The 14,479-nt window shown below is 45.5% G+C and overlaps 1 protein-coding gene across 1 annotated transcript in view; it reads right to left on the bottom strand.

Annotated features, from left to right (window-relative positions):
• Nucleotides 1-14,479, bottom strand: part of TMTC1 (transmembrane O-mannosyltransferase targeting cadherins 1) — a 144,695-nt gene that overhangs the window by 31,655 nt on the left and 98,561 nt on the right. The window contains exon 12 of the mRNA XM_083700118.1: nucleotides 2,509-2,652. Coding sequence (XP_083556244.1) covers nucleotides 2,509-2,652 — 144 coding nt within the window. The remainder of the gene's footprint in view (nucleotides 1-2,508; nucleotides 2,653-14,479) is intronic.

Consider the following 14,479-nt stretch of genomic DNA (forward strand, 5'->3'; position numbering starts at 1 on the left):
TCACTCAGCCCATCTTGTCTGTTGGATTTCCCTGACCTACTAGGGCTTCTAAAGTCTCCCACTGCCTGGCTGTTAGACCCAGCTCCCATAAGGGCACGCAATGGACAATCACATCAAAATAAGAGAAGGGCATCATCTCCTCTGGACTGGAAACAAGCTGAGCTATTTTCTCTGCGTGAAAGAGTATGGTTTATTTCTAAGTCAAGCTGAATTTGAGTCACAGAAACCCTTGATCCCCCAAATCCCCACTTCTCCCCATAACACACGCCCAGTTAGGGCAGTAGCTCTCCAGCTATGGGGAGACAGAAAGAGGGAGGTATCTCTCTCACTTCCTCTCTATTCTGCTACTGACACTGCAGTCATAACAAGGAGCTCCTAGTGTGCAGGTGCATGCCAGGTGCACTACAGACATCTGCCCACCTCCCATCCAGACTGGAGCTGTCTGGGAGCTCCAGTAAGAGATGCTGAAATTGGAGAAGGCAGAGGAAACAGAAGCAGCAGTTTAATCAGAGAAAAGAAAGGGAGGCATGAAAGCAGGAAATTAATAGTCTTGCTGGGGAGAATGGGAAGCTGTGATTGCTAGGACTAAGTTACTAAAACTAAGTGATGTGGAATAAGATGGCAGAATTAACTGTAGCACTTCAGGTTGCAGGTGAAGGATTTTTATTTTTAAAAAGATGTTCAGCTATGAAAAGTTTCTTGCAAGCAGAAAACTAGCACAGTTAGGAGAATGCTGGTCTACAACAGGCAACTCCAACCTGCGGCCCTCCAGATGTTTTGGCCTACAACTCCCATGATCCCTAGCTAACAGGACCAGTTGTCAGGAATGATGGGAATTGTAGTCTAAAACATCTGGAGGGCCAAAGGTTGGGGATGCCTGGTCTACAAACTCTTTCCCTTCATTGTGTCTCAGTTTTCTTCTAATGAAGTTATCATTTGGGGGGGGGGGACTATGCAACACTCAAAACTAGTATCCCCTTACCTGGACTCTCAGGTGATACAGTCAATTCTATCACATTCTGCTTAATGCACTGCTCTGGCCAAAGGTAAGGAGAAAGAACGACAACTAGTATTCTTTTACTCTTTCAAAGCCACTCAAACTTTGCTGAATATTCACACATAAGGTGCCCCCTCCTCAAGGGCATCCTATCTCAAAATCCAACAGAACAGAGAGCACTTTCTTTTTATTTTACACCATGATGACCTTCTGCACTGATTCTCTTCCTCTTCACTCTTTATCACATAGTGAGGAAAATAAAATGGCATCACAAGTTTTCTTAAGAAGAAAGCTGGAAACAAAGCCAAGGATTCGTAACACGCTTCCGATTTAAATGCAGTATCTAATTGGAAGACACAAGATCTACCCACCCTGGAAGAATGGCAGATGAAGGGGATGGACTATATGGAACTGGCGGAAATGACTGGCAGAATCCGAGACCAGGGAGAAGAGTTGGTGGAAGAAGATTGGAAAAAAATTAAAGACTATTTACAGAAATATTGCAAAATTAATGAATTTTAGAATGATGTTGGAATGAAGCTAAGTGGTTTTAGCAGTAATGTTACAAAGGAGTATGTAAAAAATGGATTGTTAACAGGTGAGAATGTAAAGTTATAATATATTAAGATAAAGGATTAAGATAAAAACAAAGAGGGAAAGGATTTGCTGAATTAACTAACTGAACTGGAATACAAAAAAGGGAGGTGTGAGGAGGTCAGGGAAACAAGTAAATGAAAGATACGACATGGAAAAATTGATTTGTTTTTAATTGTTTTTTATTTTTCTGTATTTTGTATCTTTTCTTTTTTCTTTCTTTTTCTTATTTTTGTAATCTTTTTTGAAACTTTAATAAATATCATTTTTTTTAAAAAAATGCAGTATCTGGTCCACAGATGGGCCCTAAGGCAAAACTGGAAAACTGGAAGTGGTTTTGTTTTCACTGCAAAAGGAAAAATGCAGCTAGCCAGAAATATTTTATCTGAAACAAATGTACTGATTACAGGGTAACTCTCTCTGGAAACATAGATCATTACGACTGATGGTTATCAGAATGCACATGGGAGCCAAGTATCCAAAAGTTAATCATAAACACAACTCCCTCAGTTCTGAAATTCCAAGTCATCTAAGCTCCATACTGATGGTGGAAGTTTGTGATATGCTTACAAAAAAGTTTGGGCATGCCCTCAGATGCAACATGGAACCTGCAGAGCTCCAGATTTTTCTGGACACCAACTTCCATCATCCCTGATCACTGGCAATGCTATCTAGGTCTGATAGGAACTGGAGTCCAGCAACATCTGGAAGGCTCAAAGGTTCCCCAGCAGTGTACTTAGCAAAGAAGCGGTTGACTAGAAGTTGTAACAATATGTATTTGAATAATTAAAACTTACCTGGGGCTGAAGATGAAAAGGTTCTGAGGACTCAAACAAGGCAGTCAGACCTGGCTTTGATTTGCAAGAACAATTTTCCAATTTTAAACCTACAGGGGACTGAATGAGACCATAACCTACTTGAGCAGATTTCCAAGATTGAAGAGGGCCCGGTTGTGCTGTGGATTCAGCTGAAGGGCTCTGCTGTAGTATTCCTTTGCCTCTGCCAAGTCTTTGGTCAATGTCCCAAGGTTGTTCAGGGCACTTGCATGACGTGGGTACAACCTGAGGGTACAAGAAGGAAGTTGGTTGTCTTGTTGTAAACAAAGGAGGCCATCAAACCCATTTCAACACAAGCCTCCACTCTTGCAAACCCTAAAGCTGTTCCAGCCCAGTTACTTCCCTGCTTCAGTGTGCAATGCCATACATTGTTACTTGGAAGTAAATGTGCTCAATGGGGCTTAGTCCCAGGTAACTGAGCAGACGACATCTGCCCTTATATGCAAGTTCAGTGGTACCTCGAGTTACAGACGCTTCAGGTTACAGACACTTCAGGTTACAGACTCCACAAACCCAGAAATAGTACCTTGGGTTAAGAACTTTGCTTCAGGATGAGAACAGAAATAGTGCGGCGGCAGCAGGAGGCCCCATTAGCTAAAGTGGTGCTTCAGGTTAAGAACATTTTCAGGTTAAGAACGGACCTCCAGAACGAATTAAGTTCTTAACCTCAGATACCACTGTATATGAAAGTGAATAACACTAGTTGCTTGGATTCAACAGAAGACTACTATTGCCTGCCATGTCCTTCTCATGGACTTCTCATGGGTATCGTGATGGTCACTGGCTACTGTGCAAAGCAGGATGCAAGACAAGGCTGGCCTTTGTCCAGATGCAAGAGGGCTCTTTTTAAGTTCTTATGACATCAGAATGTTTGCTCCTCCTCTGCCACCATTGCCTGTTGGTGAGGCCCTCAGTATGCCCTCTCCCTCTGTGCTTGATCTAGGAAGCCACCCAGAGAAGGCAGGTGGAAGACGCTGTTCCATCTTGTTGCTCTCCTCCGTGATCACATGCTCAGAGAGGATGGGCTAGCAACTGGAATTTAGCAAGAGCAAGACAACAGGAAGAGAAGGCACAGCAAGGCCAGGCAGCTCCAGGGTTGGCAGCAATGATGGCAAGCCAAACCTAAGCTTCTCCTATTATGGTGCAGGGTTAGGTCCTTGACCACTGGGGATGCTGATTGGAGGTTGCAGTCCAATACATCTGGAAGGCACAAGGTTGGGGGAAGCTGCCCAAAACATCACATTTCAAAGGAGTTTGCCAGGGGATTACTGGGGCTCCATTCCTACTCTGCCTTTTTTTTAAGGGGAGAATCTGCCTGACGTGATCTTGCATCCCGATTATGGGACAGGATACAGCCTTCATTCTAATCTACAGCTCCGGTGCCTGAAAGGAGAAACAGCCTGTTTACATTTAATCCTGTCGGCTTTATTATGAAATACAGCTTTCGCATTTGGAGTCTCTCTGAAAACACACATGCGCGGGCACATGCACAACGGTATATATGTCACCGGTAATGGCAACCATCTGCAAGCAATATCTCTCTTGCTATGTATCTCATTAGGCACAAACTCCTCTTCACTTCACCTAATCAAGTGCCAAGTGCTGCATTATTTATGAAAGAAAGCTGAATTTCATTAACACTCTCACTGGGACATCCAGTTTTTTGTTTTATTTTTATTTCATTTTTTAAAAAAAACCCAATCAATTTCCCCATCTTTCTGAAATCCTAGGCATTTGCGTTAAGAACTTCCATCTCCTTCACAATTATAGCAAAAGGCTCAAAACAGTGCAATTCATTACGCCACTGGAAAAAGAAATGGAAGTAATACTTTAAATCAGGTTCGGCTTTGATTTCTGTACACAAGAAAAGCAGGATGTGGCGGGGGGGGGGGGCAGAATGAATTATTCAGAAGACTCCTTCAATGGTGCCACTGCAATTGTCAGAATAAATTTAGGCAGCCTGGCCTTGAACTATTAGAGGTACCACATACACTGCACAAAACTTCCAGTATCAATTATTGTCGCAGTCCTCCCCACACCATTGTTGCTAGAGAAAAGAAGTATCTTTGGCTGCCAAAGAATGGCGAATTGTAGCTTCAACACAAAAAAGATGTCAAGCAGAAATGGATTTTAAATTTTTAGAGAACTGTTAAATGTTCTATCTGAGACACTTAAAAGTTTTTTCTCCATTGCTGTTTGACATCTCAGTTAAACTGGTGGTGGCAAGGCAATGCCAAACTCAACCAGGGTGGAAGGGAGAAAGGAGGAACTTGTTGCCATGGATACCATCTACAATCAAGCAAATATACTGTATTAATTCATCTTTCGTTTGTGTCAGGAAGCCGCTTAGGAAGCGCTGCAGTGAGAACGGGCAGTGGAACTGGCCAAAGTTTAAAGGAGCTCTGAATTTAGGTCAAAAGCCAGGCTAAAGTTAAAAACGAATGCTTATGAGGTTGTCAGTTTTCAATGGTGAACAAGTAGTTTAGGCTGGAACTCAGGCAACGGGCAATATCCAGAGCTGCAGAAAAGGGCAGGAACACAGATAAGCATACAGTGGAGCGGAACAGTTAACTGGACAGGGATAACCTAACTGCTGCTGTCTATGCTCTGGTAACCTCTAGGTTAGATTACTGCAACATGTTATACGTGGAGCTGCCTCTGAAGATGGTTTGGAAACTTCAGCTGGTCAGCATCCAGTGGCCTGGTTGCTCACGAGGGCAAGCATGAAAAGGGAATAGGGTAGCCTTCTTTACTCCATCCCGAACCCCTCCCCCATCCTTTTTGTGTAATGACAGGGATTCAGAAATGTAGCAGTAGCATGCCAGATTTCTCAAGAGGACTATTGCAAACCTGTTTTCATACTAGCACTTTTTAGAAAAGAAAACCAACAAGGAAGAAAGCAAGCAAGCGCAAGAATAACAAACCCATTCCTTCACTTTCAGATGCTTCCAGACAGGGGTTTGATATTGTAAACAGCTTGTTCAGATATTGCAAACGAAGACTTTTTTAAAACATCGGATTTCCCCCAGAGAGGAGTATTATGGATTAAACAGAGGGAGACACAAGCTGCCATTTTTATGCCAACAATGTTGGATGAATGCTGCAAGATGAGGAACATCCATCCCACAATGAACACCCATCTGAAAGCACTCTTTATGTTAAAAGCTAGGCAGGTGTTTGGACTGGGGGGTGGGGGGAGTCTGTTTAAAAGTTAATCAGGAAAAGAACTGGGTAGGGCTTCCATGGAAAAAGTAGTTTACTTATACTGGACCATGTCAAGGCCGGTTTGTATGAACCTGTGCATGGGGTGGGTGGGTGTTTGTATGTGTGTTTCCCCATGTGAGTCCAGCCCAGTTATAAGCGTGGCATTAAGCCTGTGCAAACCTGAAGTGATTGCACTGGGGCCATCCCCAAGTGTGAATGACTCAGCCCTTTTATTTAGCAGCTCCCTAAACTCATGTAGGTGTTTAAATCACTGCCTCCTTTCACCCATAGGGAAAGGACAGAACATCACAAAGATCTCTCTTTATAACATTACAAGCAGCACAACAACATATCCACTGTGTCGTCCTAGTTATGTAAGACCTGAAATACTGCGTGACTGCCCCATCCTTGTCTTGGCATCCTGAGTTGTGTCAATCAAGGACTCTTCAAAGAGTGGAGTGGTTGATTCCTCCCTGTACAATCGAGTTGGGGGTTTTCAACACCAAATGCAGTACGCAACTATCTCCGTCAGCTCAGTTGGGGTTCTCTTAAAGTAAAGGTAAAGGGACCCCTGACCATTAGGTCCAGTCGTAACCGACTCTGGGGTTGCGGCACTCATCTCGCTTTATTGGCCGAGGGAGTTGGCGTACAGCTTCCGGGTCTAAGCCGCTTTTGGCAAACCAGAGCAGCTCACAGAAACGCCGTTTACCTTCCCACCGGAGCGGTACCTATTTATCTACTTGCACACTTTTGATGTCCTTTCGAACTGCTAGGTGGGCAGGAGCAGGGACCGAACAACGGGAGCTCACCCTGTCACGGGGATTCAAACCGCCAACCTTCTGATCGGCAAGCCCTAGGCTCTGTGGTTTAACCCACAGCGCCACCCGCGTCCCTTGGGGTTCTCTTAGGCAGCACTATAATGTCCAGCCTGCCTTGATTCCCCAGCACAATATACATTCATGAATAACGGGCCCCAGTCTGCTGTGGATGCCTTTGCAATGAGACAGAATTCCAGCAGCCTCTTCTCCTCTGGCATTGATGATGAACAGAGTCCCTAGCCTTTTTTTAATGGCCCTCTGTTTTTGCCCCCATTATCAGGTAATCTGAACCATATCCACAGCCTTCACAGCCCCTCCCAACTTTACAGCAGTTTCTAAATTGACATCCCATGGTAAGTATGATGAGGTAGGAGAGAAAGCAGCCATGTAATATGGGAGGGAGAGGAAAGTGGTGAGCTGAGCCATAGGATTACTAAATAAAATACCTTAACACCAGGCTACACCTTCCCATTCTTTAAAATAACACCCACACAAAAACAGCAGAGGATCCAGTTTCCTTCAAAGCTTCTCCATGAGATTTTAAAAATTTATATTTGAAACCAGCGTGTCTGGGTTCATTTAAACTTCATTAAATCTCTCTCTGCCTTTACACTCTGAACGCTTTTCAGCAAAGGGCTGCAGGTGACCTTGGACACCATCTGGGATTTATTTCTGCAAAGAATTAAAGTGCCAACACCTTTAGTTAACTTCTGTTTTTGTTGTTCCCCCCCCTTTTTTTACAAGAACTCAAAATGTTCTCGGCTGCTTCATTTATGAGAGCCATAGCTACCCTTGTTCCTAGCGCATCAAGTACTATTATGGGACCTGGATTAGTCTTTTGGAATCATTTATTGGAGTTTGGCCTTGGTTTGATTTTATGTGTGATTGCACCAATATTCCTTTTGTGCCATGTTTTACTGAACTGTCCCTGTGCATTGGTAAATAAGCACATAGAAAGAATCCAGACACAACCTATGTAGAATTATATCAAGGTTTCCTCTTTTCTTTTTGTGCTATATATCAGTGAAACACCCACATAAGAATCTTAATGCAATCATGCGTATGATCACATTAGGAATGCTTTTTACCAGTGACACACCCACATACACACAGCAGTCTGTACAAAATTCAGAAACTAAACCAACCCTTAAAAATGGGAGATTTCTGATGCACAAGTTCCACTTCAGAGACACTGGAAGCTGCTTTATACTGAATCAGGCAGTTGATTCATCTGGTCCATCTAGCTGAGTAATTGTTTCTACACTGACTTAAGAGCATCTCTCCAGTGTTTCAGAGGGTGACATCCAAGCCCTATCAGGGATGCCAGGTCTTGAAATTGGGATCTTCTGCATACTCTGCCAATGAGTATCGGCCCTTTTTGGGTGATTTGGAATTCCAAAATCAAATGATAAATTGGCTATTTCAGAAGTATCCCTACACTGCTGTAGTACTTTGAAGATTAAGATGGAAAAAAGTAATCCTGTCCAAGGCTAGAATCTCATTGAAAGCTTCATGGAACTCCTAAACTACAAGTGAACATTTCCTCATTTTCAGCATTGGAAAAAATGTGTGTGCCATCTCTGTCTCTCACGTCAAAGGAGAATGGGACAATGCTGAGCTCTGCGTGTACATTTCTGTCCCATCCTGTGTTCATCACAACAGCGCTGTTTCTATTCTGCTACAGACTGGCTTCTGCTAAAACCAACATTGTTTGCATCACTATGACCAAAACTAACATAATTTATTACATAATCAATTTCAATGGAAGGGAAACATTGAAAACAATGCAGAAAATAATGCCCTTGTTTACATAACATTTGAGAACTATAAAGTCAATTTCTGTTCCTAACCTCCAATGAATTTCAGCAATTTCTGCTCCTTCACAGATTTCTGTGAAGAAGATCTTCATACCTAGCTTTATCCCAATGTGTGGATTTCCCAATCCACTAGTCACTAGCACAGATTTCAGGAGAGGGGACATCAAGATGATCTGGAGTTGCTCAGCACCCAGAATGCTTTATGAGTAGCTGCCAGGATATCATCATCACCATCATCATAGTCACTACTTCACTTTGGTCAAAATGTGGGATAGAGAGGTGACTGTGGTTACCCATGAGAATCATCCTAATGTCTTCCAACCCAGCTTCAGGGGCAATTGGCTCACTGGTCTACCAAAACACCAATGACAAGGATGAATAGATAAGAAGAGCACAGATGGCAGACAAGCTGAGCCAAATGTTAAAAAGTTCACTAATTTGCTGTGCAAGTGAAGATATACAGAAAGCTGGTGTCCTTGCTTATAATAATGCTTAAGAGGCATTACACTGCAGGTAGCTCTTCCTTAAGTAAAAGCTATTATAGCTTCAGAGATGTTAAGTACCTCAATGGTGTGGAGCAGGACTTTATATATTGGAGCAAGGAAAATGTATGAAAATTGTATGACTAATCTAGGTCCCAACATTTGGGCTTAAGCTACTGTTTCTCCTATTTTCATGAGCACTCCAAATCTGCAGTCTAGAAAAAAGTTCCTGTGCTGTGCAATCCTATGCATGTTTACTCAGAAGTAAGTCTTGCTGTGTTCAGTGTAGGTTACTCCTAGCTAAAATAATCTTTAAAATAAGCAACAGAAATGGTTGGCATTTCCTTGTTCACCATTCTTCCCAACGTAAGAAGTGTTTACATTTGAAATTTTCAACACTTCAGTGGGGAATGCCTGTGACACAATGTGACTCAACTCCAAGTCTGGGCAAATGAGTGAAATGCATTTAATGAATTCATTTTGTTTCAGCAGTGCCCACTGTGTTTTGAATTTCATCAGGGTTAAAACGAGACTGTTTGCATTAGATCACTTGGTAAGAAGCAGCCTTTTGCTGGTGACAGGCAACTGCAGCCAGAACTCAAGGAGATGAAAGACAATTTCCTTCTCTACTTGCAGTAGGGGGGCCGGAGATTACATTTTAGGGTTGTCTAGAAACCCTGTTGTGCTTTTCCCACTTCCCTTTAGGCCCAATAAGAGGTGATGTTAATTGTATCATTGCAGCTAATACGTCTAGCATTTTTCCTCTTTGAAAAGCTGCCCAGGGAATAGTATTGTGACTGTGGTGTGCAGGAAAAGTGGGATTTTTTTAAATAAAAAAAAAAAAACACTACCACCACCTCCCTTCCTGCTGCAGTCTCCACGAAAAGCCCTCGTCACCCAGCTGCTATTTTTTCTGGGAGGGAAATATCCATTGATCCCAATGAAAAATCCCTCCTAATAAGAACAGCATAAGGCCATTTTCACCAGGACCATATTGAGAGGGTTAAAACAACAACAACAACAACAACCATGTTTTAAACCTTCCCCACATAACATGCTGTCCTAGCCCAAGTACCTAGCCCAAATCCTGCAGCTGAAGGACTATTTAATCATATGGAAGATGCCATAAATTGCATTTCAACCACCACTCCATAAAGTTCAGCACAGGTGCCAACTTGAACAAAATATGGGGGGCACCTGCACACCCTCCCTTCTCCCCACACTTCTGTGGATAGCACTTTCCTCCTCCACGTGCAAATAGGCACAAATCTCCCCTCCCCCCCACAGTCTCCCACAAGAAGTTTCTGCCTACTCACCTGCCCCACACCTGTTTGCTTCTCCTACCAGCCTGCTGACCCACTTGCTTCTGCCTGCTTAGAAATGGTGCCGAAAGCTGAGAGCGAAGTTGGGAAAAGAGTGTAGCACCCAGCTTGGGGGGGGGGGGAGGTGGCTGCCCAAGGGGGGTTCAAATATTTTATGGGGGGACCAGGGTCCCATAGAATTGGTGCCTATGTAGCCCAGTACTGTGTACCCTGAATAGGAAGCTTCTTTGTGCCAAATCCAACACTTGGCCCATCTACTTCTGTATTGCCTACACAGGCAGGCAGTGGCTCTCCAGGGTTTCAGCCTGGTGACTCTCCCAGCCCTACCTGAAGATGCCGAGGATTGAACCTGGGACCTTCAGCATGAAAAGCAGATGCTCTACCTCTGAGCTATGCCCCTTCCCAGTCTTTTCCCAGGATATCAAGCTGAGAAATCCCGCAGCCCAAGTTAAATCAGGGAATTAGGAATGGACATTGGGACTCTTCTGTAAGCAAAGTGTTTCTGAGCTGCGGCCCTTGCCCAACACGTAGGAATGGCAGCACAGCAGTGAGCCACAGCAGGCAGAGATAGCAGCACCAAGCACTGCAGCTAGAAAGCAAGGAGTGTGCAGTGCTGCTTATCAGCGATGCTGCGTTTTAATGAAGAGGGAGAGCCTGCACACATTTTAATAAGAAAGGCTTCAATGACACATTAAACATTCAGCGCAGCACTAGAAATTGAGCATCCCAATATTCCTATTCAATCTTACACACATTAATATGCACACACTGCGATGATTAGTCGTACTTTGTTTCATCTCAGATGAATACTCTTTGATCTCCTTGCAGCAGGCGTCTCCTGCAGAGCTGGCAGCAGAAATCCCGCTATAGTGGCAAGTATTTTAAAATTAACCTTAGGGGATAACCTTCACCTTCCAACAATCTGCACTTTTCTTTTCTTCTCTTGCAGCCTCTCTCTCAGTTTCTTTTCTTTCTTTCTTTTAAAAAAATAGTTCTGCCAAATAGCATGATTCTCTTCTTTTCTGCGGCCAACTACAGCACACCTGGCAAACGACCAGAGAGCTCTATTGCAATGATTTCTCTTTATTGCTTCACTGCAAGTAAGCTTAAAGGTTTATAACCATTATCACCATTCCAGAATATCAACCGCTCGTGACCTCTGATTTAGACACAGCTCAGTTTGCATTCCCCAAAAGAATGAGCCTTTCAAGTTACACTTAATTTCCACCGTCTGTGCTGGGCACACAAGAAAAGAGTTTTTGTCCAGACCAATAAATTTGCATGTAGAAGTTTTTCTTTACCTTAATTATGGCTCCCTCCCATGTGGTTCCATTTCTGAGACCCCCACAACAATTTTTGCAAACGTCTTTGGTGTTATATATTGTAGAACAACTTTGTGGCCTACCATGTCTCCACATTATGCCTTTTCTAAAAAGCTGACTGTCACCATGGCCAGCACATGCATTTCCTAATTAGACTTAGCTACACTAGTAGAAAAGAGCGTTCTAGAAGCCTTGCGTAATATGTAAGCATTACAATTTAATTTAAAGCCCGTCCCTCTCCTTTGAAAACAGATGCCAGTATTAAGCTGGCCTTTGCAGCAGAAATATGGATTTGTGTTTGGAATGTGAACATTGTGTTCTGTCTCATGTCACAATCTTTAAGGGAGAGATCATGTCAGAAAGTGGGTATTGGAGCACCTTCCACAGCGTTGAAACCATTTTTTGTGTGGGCAGAGGAGGGAAATGTCTAAGGGGGTCATGACTGAGATACATAAAATTGTGCATGGTCCTGAGAGAGCAGATATAAATTTTCGCACTTTTTCCCATAATATGAGAATCTAATGAAAACAATTCAGGACAGCCAAAGGGCATTACTTCTTCACACAACACATCATAATCTAACTTCTAGGTTAGTTTACCGCAATGTGTTACACATGGGGCTGCCTCTGAAGACAGTTCAGACACTTCAATTGGTGCTGAATTCACCAGCCACGTTGCTCACAGGGGCAAGATGGTTTTGAGCATATAGCATCAGGTAAAGGTAAAGGTAAAGGACCTCTGGATTGACTGGATGGTTAAGTCCAGTCAAGGGTGACTATGGGGTGTGGTGCTCATCTCTCTTCAGGCCAAGGGAGCTGGCATTTGCCCACAGAAGCTAGAGCCAGTGGCGTAGCGTGGGGGGTGCCAGGGGTGCCGGCCGCACCGGGCGCAACATCTGGGGGGGGCGCGAGTCCAGAGGGAAGGGACAAGTTCCTTCCTCCGCCGGGCTCCCCGCCGCCGCCGCCGCCGCGCTCCACTCACTGCTCGCAGGAGGAGCAGCCGCTGCAGCAGCGCCGCCGCCGCCACCGACGCCTGGCCGGGCACGGGCAGCCTCCGCACCCCGCCGCCGCCATCCCCTCGGCCCAGCCACAGGCGGCGGCTGCTTCTGCCGACGGGGAGGGAGGAGAGCTCCGAGGGGCCTCGCCGCGCCCTGCGCTCCCCAAAACCCTCCGAGAGGAAGCCGGCGGGCGGGTGAGGGTCTGCCGGCGGAAGGGGGCGCCGCTGGCTCCGGCTCTCAGCGCAAGTCTCAGCCGCGGGGGGGGGCGAGGACGGAGCGCGGCTGGAAGCCCCCGGACCCGGCCGGGGGGAAGAGAGGCGCTCGCCAAGCCCGGATCTGGAGCGCCTCGGAGCGCGGGCTCCACCTACAGCCCAAGGAGAGGAGGGGGCGGGGAGGCGCCCGAGGGGAGGCGGCTTCGGCTGCCTCAGCTCGCGCGGGCTCCGCAAATAATAAATTTAATAAATTCCTGCTGAGCCTTAAGGGGGGGTCCTTGGCTCCTTCGCTCGCCCCCAGCCCCAGTGGCGTAACGTGGGGGGTGCAGGAGGGCCGGCCGCAACATCTGGGGGGGCGCGCTCGCACTCGAGTGCTAAAATCCACGGGTTAGGGGGCGCAAATTACTCGCCTTGCCCCGGGTGCTGACAACCCACGCTACGCCACTGGCTAGAGCACACGGAAATGCCATTTAAATAGCACCAACTCTGGCCCAAGAGCACTGGCTGCCAATTCGTTTCCAAGCCCAAAATTGACCTATAAATCCTTAAATGGCTCAGGACTGCAATACCTCAAGGACTGCCTCTCCCTATATGACCTGACCCAGACTCTGTGATCATCTTCTGAGGCTCTCCTTTCATGTGCTCCATCCACAAGAGGTCTGGAGGATGGGAGCATGAGAACAGGCTTTTTCTGCAGTGGCTACCCACTGCAGTGGAATGCTCTCTCCAGGGAGGCTTGCCTGGAGCCTTCATTGCCTATCTTTAAGCACCAGGCAAAAACATTCCTCTTCTCTCAGGCCCTTGGCTAATTAAACAATCTACGGCCTTGTAAATTGTTGGGGCAGTACTGTTTTGTTTGCTGTTAGGTATTTCTGTGTTTTTATACTGAAACCACCTTGTGAGCCTAAACTGAAGGGCAGTTTATAAATTTAAAAAATAATAAAATAATAAATCAATCATGGAAATTTGCCAACCCCAGATGCAAGAGGAGGAGAAGATCAGGTGCTAGAAAACGGACACCCAGGAATAGAGGGGAGAAGCCCCCACCTCTGTTTCTAGATGTCACACAGAAACGAAAAGGGTGGAGATAGCTACCCTGCTTAAGCCCCTGAATGTCATCAACTGTACTAACATGTCTCAAAAAGTCATCCCAATGAAGTTTCGAGTTTGGCAAGGTGGTAGGAACATGAACCACATCCTTTCTCAACTCCTGTTTCTGTCTGGGCCCCTTGGAGGCCTGGAAGCAGTTAGTTAGAGGGGGCGGAGTCTCTAGAGAAGTGCCTTTGTTTGGGGAAGAAACCAAGAATCAACAGTTATATAAGGCCAGCCAGGGAACCTTTTAGCTTTCCAGTATCATATTGCCTGCCTGAGCTGCAATAGCAATTTCCAGCCATTATCTGGGTGGTGCTGCAGCACAGCAAATATCCGTAAGCTAAAATGCTGGGCCCCTGCTGCCAGATTCCTTGGTTTGTGCCTCAGATGCCTGACATCTCTAGCACAGGGCTAGCGTGATGCCCTTCAGATGCTGCTGGACTACAATCCCCATCAGTCCCAGCCACCAGGCCCAATCATAAGGGATGGCGTAGGCAGTAGTCCAGCACACCTGGAGGGTACTGCTTTAGCTACCTCTGCCCTAGGGGAACTCCTGTTCCGAATCATGCAACCTAAATGGTACTTGAAGCCTCTGTGTGCTCTTCCATGACCTATTCCCATGTTCCTGCCCAATACAGGACCGAACTATAGCCAGGTTTCGCAATCTACTCTTCAACGGCAAATCCGCTTCCTAAAACACTGACTGCTGCTTGCTGAACTCCTGGTGCTGAATCCCTGATTTACGTCTGCTGACATTCTGGCCAAGGCTACTCGCTTCCCAGCTGG

Source organism: Podarcis gaigeae (genome assembly GCF_964106915.1).
Source record: "Podarcis gaigeae genome assembly, chromosome: 10".
In the NCBI taxonomy this organism is placed as follows: domain Eukaryota; kingdom Metazoa; phylum Chordata; class Lepidosauria; order Squamata; family Lacertidae; genus Podarcis; species Podarcis gaigeae.